Source organism: Epinephelus fuscoguttatus, linkage group LG13 (genome assembly GCF_011397635.1).
Source record: "Epinephelus fuscoguttatus linkage group LG13, E.fuscoguttatus.final_Chr_v1".
In the NCBI taxonomy this organism is placed as follows: Eukaryota; Metazoa; Chordata; class Actinopteri; order Perciformes; family Serranidae; genus Epinephelus; species Epinephelus fuscoguttatus.
The window spans coordinates 30,857,613-30,877,630 of NC_064764.1; the positions used below are offsets into that span (position 1 = coordinate 30,857,613).

Genomic DNA, 20,018 nt, shown 5'->3' on the forward strand with positions numbered 1-20,018 from the left:
TGACTGATTCATTTAATTCATTCATTTATACTGTTTTTCTTTTATGGCAGAGAGGGGCTTCCATAGTTAAGTCTATAAAATGTCTGAAAATAACAAAGAGTACGACCATCAGTTTCCTGAGTTTCCTGAGTTCAACACTACACACTGAAATGTCTTGTTTTATTCAACCAAAAGTCCAGAACCCAAAGATAATCAATTTATAACTCTAAAACAAAGAAACATGAGTAATCTCACATTAGAGAAGCTGGGACCGACAAATATTTTTCTGATTAATACCTTTAACAACTGCTGATTGACAGACATGTTACAATTTAGTGGTTAATTGTGAGTTTGTAATGACACAAAAATAGAAAACCAAAAGGGATACATCAGTTGACCTAGTGTAGATGTAGGTGCACATTGGGATCTCTCTGCATGTGCTCAAACTGTGCAACAATACTTTTAATTTTCTGTCAGTAGACAAACTGATTCATCTACTAAATGTTTCAGGATGTCTGTACTTCATATATCAGACACTTAATCTGCATCAAAGAGATGGTGCAAGCCACTGACAACCTATCAGAGTGGGAAAAAACAAGAATTCAAATGCACCTCTGCTTTTATTGTTTCACTGGCAACCTCTTCCTTTTAACTATTTCTTTCTCTTCCGTGGGAGATCGCAACAATGGACAGGACTGAATTCATTGATTAATAATGCTCTTGCAGTCACACACACCATATGGAGCCTATAACCTGAAAACCAGCGTATAATATAGGGCAAGGCAGGGAAACACGGTCACACACACAAACACACAAGCGTCACACAAACTATTTCACATGGATTTTTAATGACTGCACAATTCCCCTGAGCGAACACTCTGCCGCGGACACACAAAGTTGGCTAACCTGCGATCGATTAATGACTTTGATCAGCAGCATTTAAACAATGTGTGGCGGTGTGATTGATTCTGAAGACTGATCCGTGGGGGGCAATCCGTAATAATTAAAACTGCATAACTGGTTGCTGGCTGTGTGAATACTCCCCGTGTTTGTGTATGCGTGTGTGTAGGTGAACTTGGCTCTGCCATCATGCTATAAATCATGTGATGTTGGCTGTGTTCCCTGGGGCGAGCCAGCCAGTATATCTAACACACACACACACGGATTTCCCCTCCGGTTTCGACAGTATTTCAGAGCTGCAGCAGGAGAGAGCTGGAATCTGTTATATTTCGGCTAATTTATCAAAAGGGAAAACAACTAGATAGAACAATGTAGACCAAACTGGAGAAGTTTAAGTCATATATATATAGCTGGTGACATAATGGTATTCAGAGGGGTGTCTGAGTGAATACGTCCTGGATTGCATCACGTCCTCGAGCACCCAGCGCATTATTTATGACTGACAGTTTCACATCAGACATTGGTGTATGCCAGTGCATACATTAGGGTGACATAGTGGGTTCTGCAATTATTACAAAGCTGGCAAATCATTGATGCAATTCATGTTGAAGGTCAAACTTACTGATGGATGTTAGATAAAATGTTTCCGATGGATTCGAGGTAATTCATAGTCTTGTGAGCTGAGATTCATTGAACGGCCCGCAGAGATGCTCTCATTTATTGTGCATTGTTTATGAAATATTGAGCAAAGTGAGGCAGTTTATCAAATCGAGACTGAGAGAACGAGAACTGTGACAAAGGGAATGTAAGAATAGAAATGTATGTAAAGATATGAAGGAGTGTTTTTTAGAATGATACAGCGTTTTCAGTTCGGTCAGACAGGCTTTGTGCGCGCTCTTAAAAAGGACTGCTTTGGAAATGTCTCTGTGGGATCCCCAAAGTCGAAAAGGTCCTTGACTCATTCGCCTCTTTCTTCTGTTACTCATTGTCTTTTTGTCTCCGTTTCTATCTCCCTCTGTAACAGACCTAAACAACATCCAGGATCTGCTGCAGTCGGACTTTCCCGGTTGCACTGGTATTAGTTTTTACAACAGAAACACTGTAGATGCCATTTCTTTGTTTCTAGGGAAACAGAGTGGTGGTTTGGCAGCAGCAGGGGGTTTCCTTGGAAAACAACAAGCATCAAAACTGTTAGATCTCAAATCGGGTCGTTCTGCAGCAGAAGTCCTCTCTGCATATAAATTGGACTGTCACAGAAAGGTTGTGATTTTTTTTTCCTTTCTTTTCAAACGTGGCCTCCCTGCAGCTCCCCTTCCTGTCTTATTTTCTGTTGTGTCATTCCTCAGTCTGTCTCTGTGTGTGTGTGCGTGCGCAAAGACACATGTTCAGCTCTGTGTAAAGCAAACAGCACACAGTATAAGGACACACACACATGCATGTGGGCACAGCTGCAGCAGCAGTTGTAGACTGCTGTCAGCCCTGCCCTGCCTGACCCACTTTGGATGTTTCTGGAATAGGAGAAGGGCTTTTCCAGCCCGGCGAAGGAAAAACCCCTCCATGTTGCTTCTGTTGTCATGCAAAAGTAGATCAAGCAGAGGGAGGCTACCACGCCTTTTCCCATTCCTCTTCTATCAACAACATCTCCGACATCCCGACAATAACTCATCTGATGCAGACGGCTCTGAGAGACGACTGTTGACGCACTGCTGTGCACCGTCAACATGCTCTGGAATAAACAGCCGCGTTACAGGGGGAAAAGAAGCGTTGGAGATCATGTAATCTAATGGTCTGATCTATGTAACATGATCTAATGATCTATGGATCTAATCTAGTGAGATAATTAGAGCCAGAGTGGCGAGATTACGGGCGAGCCCCAGCTGGATGTGCCCACAGCTCACTTTACTGGGTTTGGGTGTAATAGGATTTACAACTCACATCTAATCCCTCAAAATATCTGTGATCACTGGCTCTGCATCTGCTATCAAAATGCATGGATGACTTAGAATTAAAGCTGATATGACGGCGTTTCCCCGGCAGATTCCCCCAAGTGTTGGACGAGGACAGGAAACCACATCTGTGCATTCTGATGAAGCAGACACTTCATTTTTTTTTTTTAATTTTCTGCTGCTTACATAGGTCTACATGCACTCTGTTTCTATGCAGAACCTGTCGTCACAGCATTTAAAAGATGAGGGTAATAACTATTGACTTTTGATACCTTTGCTTCGAATTCGACTGAAAAGCTCTGGCTCAAAAAATACAATTTATGTCAGTGCCAATCAATACGGCCCCGTAACAATAGCTAATCTAGTGTCTCACAGGATCAATACTCAAAGCCAAAGGGAATACTGGTGTTAGAGTACACTCTCAGACACCTCCAGCTCCTCACCCTGGCAGATCTCAGTGGGAATCTGAATGTGACTTCAATATATAATAACATGCTTGATGGTTAGACGGCTGCTCTGCTCTGTGCAGGATCAGCTGTCAAAGGGAAGTCTCTCTCACCTGGGAAATAAAGACAACTGTGTATGTCTGCCTGCGTTACCACAACACATGTGATCGCTGGTGCATTCGACTTTCACTCGCACACACACAAAAACTCCTTCCGGGCGCCAATATTAAATTAAGCACACCAAACAGGCCATTAGTCTTCCTAAGCTGTGTGCTCTTGTGATAATTCAGTGAATAAAAGAGAGGAAGGAAAGTGTGTGAGAGAGGTGTGGCGAGGAGAGAAACAGCCGTATGTGCAGTATTTTCAAAGCAGTCCCCCCCCTCCCTTTGACAACAAAGCCTGATATCACTCGGTAAAGATTTTCCTAATTCTCACGAGAGGGTGAAATTAATGGAGTATATTCCCATTAGGCCTCTAATCACAAATAACATAAAATTAAAGCAAGAGAAAACAGTTTGCCCTGTGTTCTGATTAGAGCTTCAAAAATGAGGACAAAACACCCATTTTTTAAAAGCGGCTTCCCCCCCTTTCATTTTCACTTTCAGCACGAGTGTTTCACGTCTTGCAGACACAGTTCACCAACACTTGTGCCGGCACTGTTACTGTGTATTACCGTCACCACTCCGAGGCTCGGGGAGGCCCCTAAGTTGCTCTATAAAATGGCCGTTTGCAGGTGTGGTGCTGTCAAGTCATTTCAGGGTCGCTGGTGCAGATTAACTTAGCATCCACATGTCTGTCTGACTCACACACACACATCTGGGCCACATCCCAATTGTTTACATCCATAAAATGCTCAAATATACACCACACCGACAAAAGAAAAGAGCCTTGTGTGGGTTTTTTTCCTACTGCCCGGGCCAGACGTTAAATCCCAGACCAAATGACAGCATCGTCTGTCCACGGCTCAGCTGTGTGGGCTGCTGGACACTAGTGGTGTTCAAATGAAAAACATAGATGCGCCACAAGCCAATTCCAATGTGACAAGAGGAGGACAGGCAATTAGACACACAAACATTGGGGCAACCATGTCCAAACACATACACACAGTGGGGAGAAGTAGAAACAGCATTCTGGAGGACACCCAGCTGGGATTCTGATGCAGCCTGACCTGTGTCCAGATGTGCTGCTGTATAGATCCTGTTATATCAAAGCCATTGTAATCCATGTAATCTAAGGGCTGGTGATGGGGACGCTATCACTCACAGGATTGTTCAACATGAACACAGGAAGAGGGCAAGAGAGGCTCAGCTATCAAAATGGCTCTTTGTAAACAAGATGAAAGACCCAAAACTGCTTCTACAGTAGATGCTTTGTTAGAGACAAAAAAGCTGTTTGAAATATGAGTGTGCAGCTAAATCAGGCACAAAATGGTGTTTATCAGTTGAAGTTGATGCAACAGGTTTGATACCTGATGATTCCAACAGGAACCTACAGCCACCTTCCATCATCCCCTAACAAGTGGAAACAATTGAAGTCATTTCTTCCCTAAATGAATTATCTTAATTCATTTTTGGGAAGAAAAATTACCCTCGCAGTTGGCACTGATTCCAGCAGTGAAATAATTGTTGTCAGTGCTCTTTTTTCAATCCCAGGTTGCCACATTACAGCAAAAAGAAAAAAAAAATGTTCATGACATTTTCATAAGTGGAACGGATATGAGCTGGAGCAGTGAGAGGCCATTGGCCCACCAATTCGTACAAAAAAAATTATGCGAGAAAAAGATTATGTTTGAAAGGCGTAACCTCCATTCCGCGGGAGATATTGACCTTTTTGCTTGCATATAAATGAGTTTCATTTCTGTGCTTATGTAGCAAGCAGTTCTGGCGAATCGTGTGTGTGTGTATGTGTGTGTGTGCTTCATAACGATCAGGCCCCTTTTCAGAATCGCCGAGGTGACAGCTCGGTAAAGCTGTCCAAACCATTTGGTACAACTCGTCAGGAGCCTGTCAGCTACCTGGGATTGCATGGAAATCAGAGGCAGGTTTGTTGTTTTCAAGCAACTGGCCCAATATATGACACAGAACACTCTCTCACACTCAGTTTAACTTTTACGCACGGTTGTGCAATTTGGCGAGGGTATAGATTAGTATCATTTCACATCACCTCCTGCACTTAAACCACACTGGAGCCAATGTAATTATGATTGTTGGAGGCCTAATTAGAGCTATCAACCAGTGGTTGCATGTATGGACATGTTTACACTGACAAAGCAGCCACCTTTGCACACTAAAGTTCCCAGACCTTGTCTCCGTAGTCTCCGCTTCCTGAGGCCGAAGATGCGCACTTTAGAGAAGATGTCGACCAGGTTCCCATTGCAGAGCCCCTTGTTCTTGTTGGGGCTCTTCCTCCGTCGGTTGGTCGAGGGCCGGTCCAAATGCTGCTCCCGTGCCTGTCTCTTCTGCCTGATCAGCCCACTCGCGATAGCAGCAGCCATGGCTCAAAATGTCACAACTGCTCAGGTCCAGTCTGCACACGGAGCACAGACTACACAAACAGCCGCCTCTCAGAGCTCGCAGCCCGGGTCACAGTCCCATGGTGGCGGCTAAGTGGTCCGTTCCGCGATGTCAAATGTCAAATGTGTGTCTTTTTCAGGAGCTGGTTTTCTGTTTTGTCCAAATACTACATGGTAATTGCGCTGTTAAAACAGCTGTCATCATCACGGGAAAAATTCTTGGACATGATGGTGAAAAAAAAAATGAGATCAGTTCATGCGTAATTCCATACATGCATCAATAACCATAGTCTTGATGGAGAGCTATGCCAAACTCACGCGGACCGAGATTTCAGAGGTTTATTCATACCTGCACAGTGGTGTTTTTGCTCATTGTCTGTGACATGTTCAGTAGCATCGCCTCCTTAAATGTCCAACACCGGCTGCAGCGTCCTCACTCACCCACTCTTTCCTCCGCTCACCCTCCGTTTTTCCTCCTCCTTCCTCCAGACGAGGTTGCTCTACCACAAGCCGCTGTTTTGGAGGGGGGGACGCCTGTGCATGTGCGCCGCCAGCAATCAAGCAAAAAATACAGGCGCCTCCTACGAAGATCACCGCTCGAGTGAAAGGCACAGCAGCACCGGGCGAAGCCAACTCCAAGTTTGCGAGGAGCAATCCGCGACGGCGACCCTGCGGTGACTGATCAACAGTCGCCCGTTTGGGGGAGACGGGAAGAAATACGCAACCGTAGTAGAGTTATAAATTGATGCAGCAGGCTACATGAACTTGTATTCCAACTACCTGCCGGATAACATATTCCCCTTCACTGTATTCCACACTCACAACACAGGAGGCTGGGCGCGATAGGAGCCGGAGAGGAGGAAAAAAAACATCACCAAAGCTGATCTAAATCCAGTGGAGATGACGTCTGCATTGTGTGACAAGCTGCATACAAATATATAAACTTAACCCCCCCGGGCTGATCACCAGCAGACACTTAGACCCAGTGGATTTTCCCTACAGAGCCCACAGGCGTGGGATATGCATGTATGGCGATCGGTGCGTAAAGGCACAGATATACAGCACAATTTACTTTCCCACGCTCAGAGAGAGGAAAACACACCATAGGAAGCGTTTCGGTCTATATACACACCCAGATCAACAAATCCTTCCCATCAACAAGTCGTAACCACTCGTTAGTACACGCCTGAGTGGAGAGGATGCCCTCCCCCACTTGCTCCCTCTCGACCACCAAGCCCCTGCTTGGAGGGGAATGAGCAGCCGGGTCCTGATGCTGACGTTAGATGGAGAGATTTGGCTTCAGTTTGAGCTCTATAGTGCATTTATTTTAAAATAAACCAGCTGCTGTTGGGCATTTTTATGCTGCTTAATACCTGGAATCCCCCACAGAAATTATAATACATGAGACAACAGGCAGAGTGGCACAGAATGGGCTCCCATCTCCCTTATAAAGTCAAATCTACATGGTTTGTGAAGTGAAAATAAATTAAGAAAATGGCTTCACAACTTCACAGGGAAAACACTAGTAGTTGCACATGTGTTAAAGAGGCACATTCATATGGTTTCATCCCTCCAGGCTGCGCTCCATTTGCTGTTGTTTCAGCACCGCGGACAGCGCCGCTCATGTCAGCACCATACACACTCCTGGAAGAGGGAAACGCTTCCTCCAGTCGGACATCATCATCCTCACTTCAGCGACCACCAGCAGGATGTGAACCACAAGCAACTGGACACCCGCTTAATGCTCCACTTCCACATTATTCCTCCATTTACATGATGAATTACACATGTCGGTTCCGCACAATAAAAAAGAGACAACATATTTGATTCTTGTTGTGTGTGTGTGTGTGTGTGTGTGTGTGTGTGTGTGGTGTGTGTAGTGTGTGTACGGGGGGTTAATATCATCTTAAGGCTCAATCACAGGCACAGAAATTAAAACTCAAGAGAGCCATCTGCCGTTTGTGGCTGTAATTAAACATTTGGAGCTCATGGGGGACTGGAGCGGTTTGGATTGCATCGCGACTGGTGTGCGCTTTGTTCTGCGCACGCCTGACGCACCTGTTGATACCCAGCAGTATGGACGTAAGGATATAGGATGGGTGGAGCTGGCGCTGCTATAGAGGGATCACTCTTTTCATTCATTTCCATCACAGAAAAAAAACGTGTAAGGAGAGGAAAAGCAGAGAAGCTGTGAACTGCCTGGCAACTGAATATATACCGCCTAGAATTAAAATACAGATCATATAGATGCTTATTAAATTCACATTAGAGGCATTTATGATCCTGCTATTTTAAAAATCACGCACAGGCATGTGCACGGGTGCTTAGGTGCCTTTTCTCCCCTTCACCTCACCCCACTTCACTGACTCACAGGTCTGCCTGTGGATGCACACACGACTTTATGTCCCCTGTCTGCACAGCGCGCCTCCTGCTCCGCGATGCTGCAGGAGGCACTGTCTGCAGTTAACGCTCCAACCAGCAGCGGACACTGTCAGCCCAACAATGGTCCCTCACCCACAGCAACCTGCAGAACAGCACTATCACAGCGCTGCCTCTTGAAGTGGAAAAGGTCTTCTATAGAGACGGTGGGGTACTTGCATTGCTTGGATGTGAAATCTCACATTAAAAATGAGGGATTGTTGGGAATTATCCTGCAGGTTTTTGCAAATATTAGACTGTGTTTGTACATTGCCTTTAGAAATAGTAGAAATAGTGGATTGCCTGTACTGGATATTGATACACACACAAACTATAGGTGATTTAAACAAGAAAAATCACAGTTTGGAATAGGAATTTGGCAAATAAGGATATGAGAAAGATGGCAAAAGAGGCCCAGTGTGAGAGTATGCTCTCTCATATTCTTTGTTTCCAACAGAGGCATTAGTGTGCTGGAGGACTTCATGCATCCCCATAAATTCTACAAATGTGACACTCCAGCAAAGAGCGAAAAACAAACATATTGGGCTGGATTTAGAGGAGAGGAGGAGAAGAGATGCGAGGCTTTGCACTGTGGCTTTCACCATTTCCATTCACACAGCATGAGGCTGAATGCATGGACAGTCAGACAAGCTTTCTACACAAACCACAGCACAGACATGCACATGCAAAAGCCTCAGCACAGAACACAGAACACACTGGAGGAGCAGTTTAGTCACTTTAAACCAGCTTTCATATCAATCAGAATATAATGCAAGGTGTCAAAACGCATACCAGAACAGTGCGAATGAAGCAAAATGAGGGCGCACATACCTACATTTTTTTTCCTCCTACATGTGAACGTATGAGCGTCCATGGTGGTCCCATTCCAAAGCCCCTCGATAAGCCGAGACCTTTGCCTGTGACTTCTAATGCCCCATTTATACTGCCCCACCTTGGAGCTAACATGGTTAGGGTTAACTGACAGTCTGCCAACATGAATTTGTCCACTAAAACACTTCATTCTTTAAGCTGAGTCAGTTAGATTAACACATTTGGACATTTACTGTGAGATAGCCACAAATGAAAGAGGACTAAATGTTGCCTTAGGGTTTAATTTGCTAGAAATTAGCCTGCTGCAAAGAAGACACATGTGCAATAGCTGCATGTAAGTTTGTAATCCTCTGTTGGTGATACATTCTTGACACAGAATACCACAGATCATAACGCCATGCACACCTGGCCTGTATGGAAAACATGGAGACCAGAAGATGCAGCAATCTGATGCAGACTTGTGAAGCCACATCCTCATCAGGTCAGAACATTTTAATCCAATCTCCTCAGAGGAAATCGCATTACTGTTAGTTAGATGTCCTGCTGCAGAGGCAAAGCAAATGTCACCCAATGGAACCGGGGTAAACAACCCATTTGATTATTGCTATTACTTTGCCTCAGGGCCACGTTCTTTTATCACCCACCCTGATAGGAAACAAACAGCGAGCGGGACTCAGCACTTCTCTGAGCCCAGTGAAATAAAAGCAGCTTAGCTTGAATCAAATGGCGTTGTATTATCAAAGACAGACAGTTAATTTAATTTGAGATGACTAATGATTTTGCGTGGCGAGGATTTATGTCATTTTTTCCTTCTTGTTTTCTTCTTCCTCCCCGCGATTTAGCTGTTTAATCATGGAATATCATGAGTCCATCTACTGAAGCAATAAAAGCTTAGAGAGCCTGCTGATGGACTGTGAGCATGCTGCAGTGCATGTGTGTGTGTCTCATTTGTTTTCATGAGGCTAATAGTTTGAGCTAATCAGAGGGGCTAAGATAGACGAGTGTACATCAAGGGCTTGTAATGGGGAATGAAAATGGAAAGCTTTTGTTAAATGGTCACAAATTAAGAGTGAGATCCTGGGGGAGGACGACGGCCAGAAAGTTCAGGGTCGTTATAAATCATGCTCTAGGGTGAAGAATATCTGTACATTTTGTGGTGATGGACAAACAACAGATGTGTTCAAAGTGGTCTGCACTTTTGATAGTGTTACCCAAGTGTCTGCTGAGAATCATTACAGCCATGTAAAGTAAAATACATTCACAGAAAAACTTTTAAAAACAACAGGATTTGACAAAACATGGTTTAAAGAGAAAAATCTATAAATCAAAACGTAATTAAGAGTTACGGACAAAATTAAAGCCATAGGGTAGTTGAACGTATACGCATAATGATTAATGATATCTTATGAAAATACACATACAACGGTTTGAGTGATGTCTAACAAATTAGCACCCCAAGAACGGTATCGTCATTATCAATGGCAACCTAACCTTCATGAAGTTACGTTGGTTAGGTTTAGTAAATGAAACATGGTGTCATCACGTTACGTATTTAATGTTAAGTTTCATACTTTACATAAAGTTATGTACGTTAGGTTTAGGAAAACAAACAAGGTGTCATCTCACGTTATGTACTTAATGTAAAGTTATGTCGGTTAAATTTAGGAAAAGAAACATGTTGTCATCACATTATGTACTTAACATTAAGTTTCGTACTTTAAAGTAAAGTCACGTAGGTTAGGTTTAGAAAAAGAGACAAGGTGTCATCACATTGCGTAATTAACGAAAAGTTACATAGGTTTGGTTATGGAAAAGAAACATGTCATCATCTTATGAACTTAACGATGTGTTTCATATTTATCGTAAAGTTGCATAGGTTTGGTTATGGAAAAGAAACGTCATCATCTTATGTACTTAACATAAAAGTTTTGCACTTAACGTAAAGTTACTTAGGTTAGGCTTAGGAAAAGAAACGTCATCATTTTATGTGCTTAACATAAAAGTTTCGTACTTAACGTAAAGTTACTTAGGTTAGGTTTAGGAAAAGAAACATGTCATCACATTACGTACTTGATGTAAAGTTGCGTAGGTTAGGTTTAGGAAAAGAAACGTCATCATCTTATGTACTTAACATAAAAGTTTCGTACTTAATGTAAAGTTGCATAGGTTAGGTTTAGGAAAAGAAACGTCATCATCTTATGTACTTAACATAAAAGTTTTGCACTTAACGTAAAGTTACTTAGGTTAGGCTTAGGAAAAGAAACGTCATCATCTTATGTACTTAACATAAAAGTTTCATACTTAACGTAAAGTTGCGTAGGTTAGGTTTAGGAAAAGAAACATGTCATCACATTACGCACTTGATGTAAAGTTTCGTAGGTTAGGTTTAGGAAAAGAAACATGTCATCACATTACGTACTTGATGTAAAGTTGCGTAGGTTAGGTTTAGGAAAAGAAACGTCATCATCTTATGTACTTAACATAAAAGTTTCGTACTTAATGTAAAGTTGCATAGGTTAGGTTTAGGAAAAGAAACGTCATCATCTTATGTACTTAACATAAAAGTTTCGTACTTAATGTAAAGTTGCATAGGTTAGGTTTAGGAAAAGAAACAAGGTGTCATCATATAACGTACTTAACATAAAGGTGCGGACTACACGTAAAGTTACGTAGTTTAGGCTAAGGGAACAAAACATGGCTGGCCTTCATCAAGTTAAGTGCTTAACATAAAGTTGCATAGGTTAGGTTTAGGAGAATAAAGTTATCTAAGTTAAGGTTAGGAAAAGAAACATGATTGGGCGTAATCATGTAATGTACTTAACATAAAGATACATACTCAATGCAAAGTTAAGTAAGTTTAGGAAGAGAAACATGGTGACACTGTATCTTGAAATAACTCAAAGTTCACTTTATTTGACCCATTCACCACCCCATCCTGCCTTGTTACGTGAACTTTCACTTTTTACTACTTCCTTTTTCACTCCTGTTAGCACATTGGTCACATAATCGCAACCGCAACCTTCCCGATTACATGGATTATATACAAGTTGTAGTGCATTACTTTTCAAAGGAATGAGAATAGCCTCTTTTTTGGCAACACAATAAAAACATACAAAACAAGTCAGGGAATAGATGTAAGAAAGATAAAGGAGAGGACTTCACAACAATAGTGGAAATGATGCTACAACACACCAAATACAAAAAGGATTAATAGAGGTTCCGTTATATTAAAGCCCCTACAAGGAACTTTCATTTTGAGTTGATTTTGGCGACCCTGTGGACAAAAGCGGTAGTGTTTTGCCGGAATGAGGCCTACATTTCCCATGAGCTCTAGCGCGTATTGACATAAAGACGCATACCCGGCTCGCGCATGTGTTTGTTTTGGGGATGAATGAAACAACAAGACGGGAAAACTTTGCCCCCGCTCCTATCGGGGATCCCAGCTCACCTCTGCCGCGCCCCAGCTCCGCCTCTCCAGCGTAAGCGCCACTGCCGCCGGGGTAAACACAGCGGTCGGCTGGTAAGGACGAAAGCCTGTTTGGTGAGCACTTCCACGGCTTCTTGGACTGAGTATGGAGCGATGCCTCACCTCTTTATTTCTCGGCACTCGCTGGACCCTGTCGACGCCTGGCTGGTACCTGTCGTCGGCCCGGATGAGGTGTTCCAGCCCCGCGGCCCCTGCTCTCCTCATCCCCGCTGGCGCGGGGTGAATCTGCGCAACCTGCGGCCTCTGTGTGTGGCTCCCCGGACAGCTAACGCCGTGGACCCGCCGGCTCCTGCCAGGATTGGGCTGGTAAATGCTAGATCGCTAGCGAACAAAACGTTTATCCTGAAGGATTTCCTGACTTCCCGAGGATTGGATTTTCTCTGTGTGACTGAGACGTGGCTGATTGTTGGTGAGTCCAGTGCTTTCACAGAACTTTTACCCGATGATTGCTGCTAATTTAACTCCCCACGGACGTCGGGTCGAGGAGGAGGAATAGCGACTATTTATAAGAGTCACTAAATATAAGCAGCTAGGTAAGATGACGTGTGCCGTCTGAGTGCCATAAATCCTGGGGTGGACCCGACACAGTGTCCTAAAGGTATGGATATACACTATATAGAAATAGCTTATCTTCACACCGATGGTCTCATTTGCTGTTGTAGGTCACGCACAGACATCAGCAGAAACGAGAGACTTTTGCATATCCAGTTAAAAGTTCCTTGTAGCGGCTTTAAATGTAAGGGGAAAAGGGATTTTTTAAAACCAAAGGCAACAAAACAACAAAGAAACAATCAGGTAAACAGATGAGAAGGTAAAGAGAACAGCCTGTGCAGTCATTAATTACTGTGGAGACTCAAAAGCAGGTAAAAAAGTCTCATCAACAAGTTTGTCATTACAGAAGCACACTGTGCAGCCAGACCTCGTTCAAAGCCACAGAATGTTCTTAAAAATTCTCAATGAGAATCTCGCTCCAATAGCTTTCAAAGATACCAGCTATATCAGGCTGAAGTTTGGGAAATGTGTCTAACATTACGTATGCACCACACTTGAGTCTTGAGTTTATCTATTTTTCTCAGAGTAAACAGCATATCACTTCAGTTAAGAGCTGGCAGAATATAGAAAACACTGTGGGGCAGTGTAGAATAAGAATAAGGTGGTTTTAACAACCTTAAAAGCTACTCAAAGGGGAAACTGTCTGAAGCACTGGAAGACCCTCCATCACCTTTGGATTTTGATCGTGAACGTGGGATAACAAAATGAATCCATTATTATTATTCAAAGTATCCAATAATTTAAAATAAAAATGAGAGAAAATCAATGGCCAAATTGTTCTTTTTTCAGTTTTCTGATACAGCGGCTAATGGCGATCCATTTATACGCGATGTAATTATACGTGGTATGTAGAATGCCTTATGTAGTGAATAACTGAATGATTTAAGATACAGGCGACGAGACATTAACGCGTAGAGTTCAATTCCCAGGTGCAGGGTCTTCTTTGTGTCTACTCAGCCCAGTCAGCAGAAGTAAATGTTAGCTTTGTACATTTATGTAAACTACGAATACCTTATACTTGTTCATTTTATCAGGGTGTCTAGAGATACGACCAAGTCAAATCTAAGACTTTTTAAGACCTTTTTAATACTACCTTACATGAAATTTAAGACCAAATCTGCAATGGTACCAAGTTCCACACTGTCCAAGTAAACACACTGATGTCAGTTCAAAATGAACAGAAAGGGAAAATGAAAACAATTGGATGAGTTTAATGTGTTCAGTGTAAAAATAAAACAAAATCTCATAGCTGTCATAAATGCTACTTAATCTTGCAATATTCTGAGGAATACTGCGGGACAAAAAGTATTTTTCTTCAGTCTGTTTAATGGTTATAAACAGTCATTGGGTCCGTCAGGCTGGAGAAATTTTCACGGTAATGTGACCGTAAATATCTAAGACCCATCGAATTTGAATTTAAGACATTTTAAGACTGTTTAAGGACCTGCAGACACCCTGTTCATACGTAGCATATCCACATTTCTAAAGTGACATACTATATGAGCTGACTTTGTTATGCAGAGGTGGAGGGGATGATGGATGGCATCACACCTAGTCGAGACACCGGCATAGCTGCAGGCTGCTGCATGCCACAGTTTGAGACCAACAAATCAAACCAGCTTTGTTTTGGTGACCTGTTGCTGTTTTTTCCACTGGGTATACTTTAGAGGGAAGTGGTTGTTTTTCTCCAGCTGACACTGTGCCTCCAAAACCAGGCATTTTAGCCAAAACATGACCCTTTCCCAACCATAACTATGTGTTTCTGTGCCTAAGCTTAACCACTTGTTAACCAAAGGGTTGTTGAAACCTAAAGCTTCAATGTATCCGTTATATCATAACGTACAAATGCAATGTATCCTTCATTTGCACAAACATACAAAGCCAATGTCTCCTGGTGACTGGGTTGGACTATTGCCCCTCATTTGTGAGGTTTTCTTTGGCTATTTCCTGCAGCAGTCTGATACCATGCCGGTGAATGAACGAGTGAATGAGCTTGCTGAAGTGATCAGCCGAGAAGCGATCCTTAAACGTTGCTTTATTGCCAACAAGACCTCTCCTGCTGCACCGTCCATGAATAATATGCTGTATGTGGAAAGGCTGGAAAACAACCCCGGAGAGACTTAGTTCCAAACGAGCAGCGGAGCCGATACATTAAGTCTGTTGCTCACAGACCTTCAAATCGCTGGTTCATCATCTCACGCGGAGTGTCATATAATCATTTAAATGTACGTCACATAATCGCCGCCAGGTGTACTAAATGTGCCACCGGAGAATATGTATAGCATCATTACAATATGTCTCTCTGTTGTGAGCGTGATGGAGTGTTGCCCCCCGCCCTCCAGGGAGGATATTAGAGTGGGCCTGAGGTGTGGAGCCCTCCGACAGAGACATTAATGAAACACAGTGGCTTCAAACTGTGAGCTCCACTCGCAAATAGCTTGGTCCTAGATTTAGAAAAAACTTAGTTAACACTTGTGTTGCCGCAGTACACACACTAAAACAAAATCAACCACCATGCATGCCCTGCACCCCTGCATGTGAACAAATCAGAGCTGGAGGATTGTGGGAAGGACTTGATGTGAAGTTGTGGGTCTCTTGATTGAATTGCAAGTTTCCATGGTGATACAGCCAATGGAGCAACCTAATTAAGTCGTCATGGCAAGTATTACTTTGGAGAGAAAGGTCACTTGGTGAAAAATATATATATTTATTTGTGGCTGAGGGGCTTTTTCGCCATCAACTCAAGACTTTTGCACGTCTAAAGAAAACCTGATTACATCAAGAAGAGGGAAGCACAATTGGGTACAAGTGCCAGTGATTAAACCCAGCCTTTGGGCCCCTCACCAGCAGTGATTGGTTAACTACCGAATAATAGCCCAAATCACAAACAACCCAGTTATATGGTGCATAATTTGGGATGAAGCAAATTAAGGGTATTTAAGGACATTAATGTGAGCAAAGAGACAAATATAAAGAGAGGAAAACAACACTGTCACAATTCACCAAGGAGTCAATATGCTGGTCACACACATCCTCTGTCTTTCTTTCTATCTGTCTCTCACACACACACACACACACATACACTGCTACATCCTTTGATCCTATTTTAAGTCTGCAGCAGTGATGGAATGTGCCTTGTCAGCAGCACTGCGGAGCGAGGTTCCTTGGAGAAGCCCTGGGCAGTTTGGGAGAATATCAATTAGTCCAAACCCCTCTGGCAAGTCCTGCTTCCGGTGCTGGAGGCTGACACCGAGTGTGTATACAGTAGGTGTGCGCGAGGCTTTATTGTTTATTTCACGGCGGGCGAATGTGTCGGTGCACGAGGGTGTGTAGGTAAGCAAAAATAATGCGTGTGCCCACTTGGAAATGCATGAAGAGTATAGGTTAGCACATTAATATTAATACGTTTCTGATGCAGGTGAAGGACCAGGGGTGTATTTCGGCGCTGGGAGGCTTAATAGAATGGTAATGAGGGTGATGTCGGGTCAGGCCGAGCTCCATTTGTGAATTCAGGGATGTGATATGGGGGAAATCAGGTCAGTGAATGCCACTTTGGATGGAAGAGATTTCTTCATCGGTCATCGTCAGTGTTATTGCGACTGCAGATCAAGCTTGCGAACATTATTCAGCACAGCTTAAATTCAAAATGATGCATATTCTAAGACAATACGAAGGTATTTTTTCTGATTTATTTCTCCACCAATACATAAGTGGAGTAGCCACTGACCTTCAGGTGTGATCAGTGCCTTTCTTCTCTAAGCTGGCTCCCTGTCAGGCCGCAGAAGAAGCCCGCAGGTCCATCAGAATCCCTGTCTGCATTTGATAGCATCACCACAACTGAAACCTTCACACTTCTGTCAAGTTACCACACACACACACACACACACACACACACACACACACTCCACAAACACATACAGGTCTTAATGCTCAGAACAAGCCTCAATCAAATAGCAAGAAAGAGAATCAGGCTAACGGATAAAAAGTAGTCTAGATACAGGAAATCCACTGCACACATACGCACACACACTTACAGTATAAGCACTTTGCGTTTTCTACAGTTCTCCAACTATTCAACCCTAATTCATGAAATTTAACCAGCATCTTTAGTTCTCACACCTGATTTCAATACTTGATCTGTGGGGCGGCTGTGGCTCAGAGTGAATCGTCCACTAATCAGAGGATCATCAGTTCGATCCCCGGCTCCTCCAGCCTGCATGTCAAAGCAATGTTGGGCAAGATACTGAACCCTAAAGCTCCCGATGGCTGTTCCATTGGTGTGTGAGAGCGTGTGAATGCTTACTGAGCAGCAGGTGGCACCTTGTGCAGTAGCCTCAGCCATCAGTGTGCGAATGTGTGTAAATGGGTGAATGTGACATGTAGTGTAAAAGTGCTTTGAGTGGTCGGAAGACTAGAAAATCACTGTAGAAGTGTGGTCCATAGAACCAAGAAACTGAATCCCAAATCTGAATCCAAGTCGCTACATAACAAGAAATGATTTAAGTAATGAGTTAATTTATTTCACTTTCTTGCCAAGAGTCAAACGTGAAGACTGATACCACTCTTATACTTGCACGATATGTACTTATGTACTAGAGTATTGGACCTGGCAGTCAGTCCCACCCAAAGTAGTCTGTCATATAACCCCAGTGAATTACTGAACTGTCTTTTATACGCTTCTATTTCTGTATAGATTTAACCAAAGAGATATAGTATGTCTTTAAGAGAGGTTAAGAGGTGTTGGGAGGTGGTTTTGAATTGGGTTTGGACAAAGCAAGGATAGGTGGTTCCCCTTGTTTCCAGACTTAATGCTAAGATTACCAGCTGCTGACTGCAGCTACAGTACACATTTACCATACATAATTTTTGTCTTTGTTTTCATTCATGATAATTTTCTGAGGCAGGGAAAGGGCCTGAGCATAGTTCTGATGTTTAGAAGAATGGATATGAGTTGGGGCGTATGAAAATAGACACACTTGAGTAACGCAAAATTAAGTTTAGGGATTCTATACTGATTTTCAAAAACACTTTAATTCATAGTTTACATGCAAAGACTTGTGGCAGTGGTTTATTTTGTGTTGTGTTTAAATCCCTGCGCTGTTGTAATGAAGCTCTAGTAAAAGTTCAGTCAGGAAGACAATACTTTTCATGCTCAGGCTGTAAGTTTCTTTCTCACCCTGTCATTCAGTCCTTGCACATATGCTCACGCTTCTTCTCTTGGTGTCATTGTCTGGGTAGGTCAGTTGAGTTATCAGCTGATTCACAATCAACCAATAGCACAGCAACACACCTTCTCTGTCAGCCTATCATTTCACTGCTCCTCATTTTAAATATGGTTCTTTAGCTGCTGCAGTTCTTTCTTGCTACAGTCGTGCCTGCCCTCCACCTCCACATCACCACCTAGTCTTTACAGATTCATCAGTCTCATCTGCCTCATCAGCCTCAGAGTCATCAGCCACCACCACCAGTGTCTGGACTCCATGGGGGGATTGATCCTGGATTTATCCTGCTGCCGCTCAGATGTCCCTCAATCACAAAATATCTCCCTCTGGTGTCCTAGCACCAAATACTTCTGTTAAATCTTAATCAGCACAAGTCATCTGTTAATCTATACTCTCATAATCTGTATCAAATATTATCTTTACTCCTCTGTCTCCTGATTGAAATGTTTCTTCAGTCATCTGACTCGTCCGTTCCAATGTAACACATCACAAGCGTGAACATAAACAACACAGGCCTATGACACAGGCAGTCAGAAAGGCCCCACAGCTAGCACTGACAGTTTTACAAAAATCACAATATATCACCTAATTCACAGTATTGCAATATATTGAATTGTCACCCCTGTATCATGATACCAATCGTATTGCCAGATTCTTGGCATCCCTAGTAATGAGGGTGATGGGGGATGTCAGGTTAGACAAAGACAGAGACCAACATGATATATGAATATTAGCAATCCCACTAGACCTTTGACGTCACAGGAAAAAGTATATTTGATTCAGTGTTCGAAGATATTGCTTAATGGAGCTTTACATGTATGAACTAAAGTACTGAGACAAAAGAATACGAATTATAAACTTTCTTTGTGACAACATGACAAATCTCCTCTTGTTAATGAAGCCATAACCACAAAAATTACACCTCCATGAAATAATACGTCTAATAAGTGTGTTTTATATCGCTCCTGCTTTAATGTTTCCTTCCTAGAGGTCTATTAAGGTGTGCTCATATGATATGCACCATAGATCTCAAATGAGACAGCGTGTGAACGGGACCTCAGACAGTCACCTCTGATTGAGAACAGCAATAAAGTTTTCCCCAGGAGACAATGAAAGACTAATGATGTCTGTAAGTGCGGCCCCGGCTAATGACGGTTAGCGCCATAACTTTGGCCGCCGTGACCCTCTCGGCTCGAGAATGAAGTAAGAAAAAACTGATGATACCCTGCTACTGCAGAGGTAAGGTGTGTGTGACTGTGAGGAGGAGGTGACAGGGGGTCAAGGAGTGCAGTGATTAGTCTGAAGTGACAGGGTTAATACTCTGCTATGATGGCAGTCATTAACCGGCAGACATTACGGCAGACTCAGACACCCATTAACGCTGACACGGATCAAATGTTACTAAAGCTCTGAAAGCATCAAATGCTTCACGTCCTGTATCCCAGGATCCACTCAGTCCTATCAGAGGTGGACCACAGTGGTGTTATTGTCAGTCTCTGGTCCCTGATGTGAAAACAAAATTAGGTCCGACTCCAACTGATCTCAAAGGGCCCAGGTTAATGGAGCCTTGTCTGGTAAACTCTGTCTTCCTTGGATCCCCTCAGGGCTGTGTGCTTTTACCTTTTTTATTCATTTTAAGTACAAATGAGTGCCAGAGCAGTCATGGATCAAGAGTTACCCTTAAAGCTGTAAATTTGCTGTCATATTTGCTTAAACTCTCACTTT

General features: G+C 43.0%; 1 protein-coding gene across 2 annotated transcripts in view; it reads right to left on the reverse strand.

Annotated features, from left to right (window-relative positions):
• The window catches only part of fgf14 (fibroblast growth factor 14), a 172,591-nt gene that overhangs the window by 58,783 nt on the left and 93,790 nt on the right, over window positions 1-20,018 (reverse strand). Inside the window, exon 1 of one of the 2 annotated variants that reach the window (XM_049593630.1) lies at window positions 5,573-6,856. The exons of the other annotated variant lie outside the window; for it this stretch is intronic. Within the exon in view, the coding sequence (XP_049449587.1) occupies window positions 5,573-5,765 (193 nt within the window). The 5' untranslated portion in view covers window positions 5,766-6,856. Of the gene's footprint in view, window positions 1-5,572; window positions 6,857-20,018 lie in introns of those variants that run through there. 2 annotated transcript variants of the gene reach the window in all.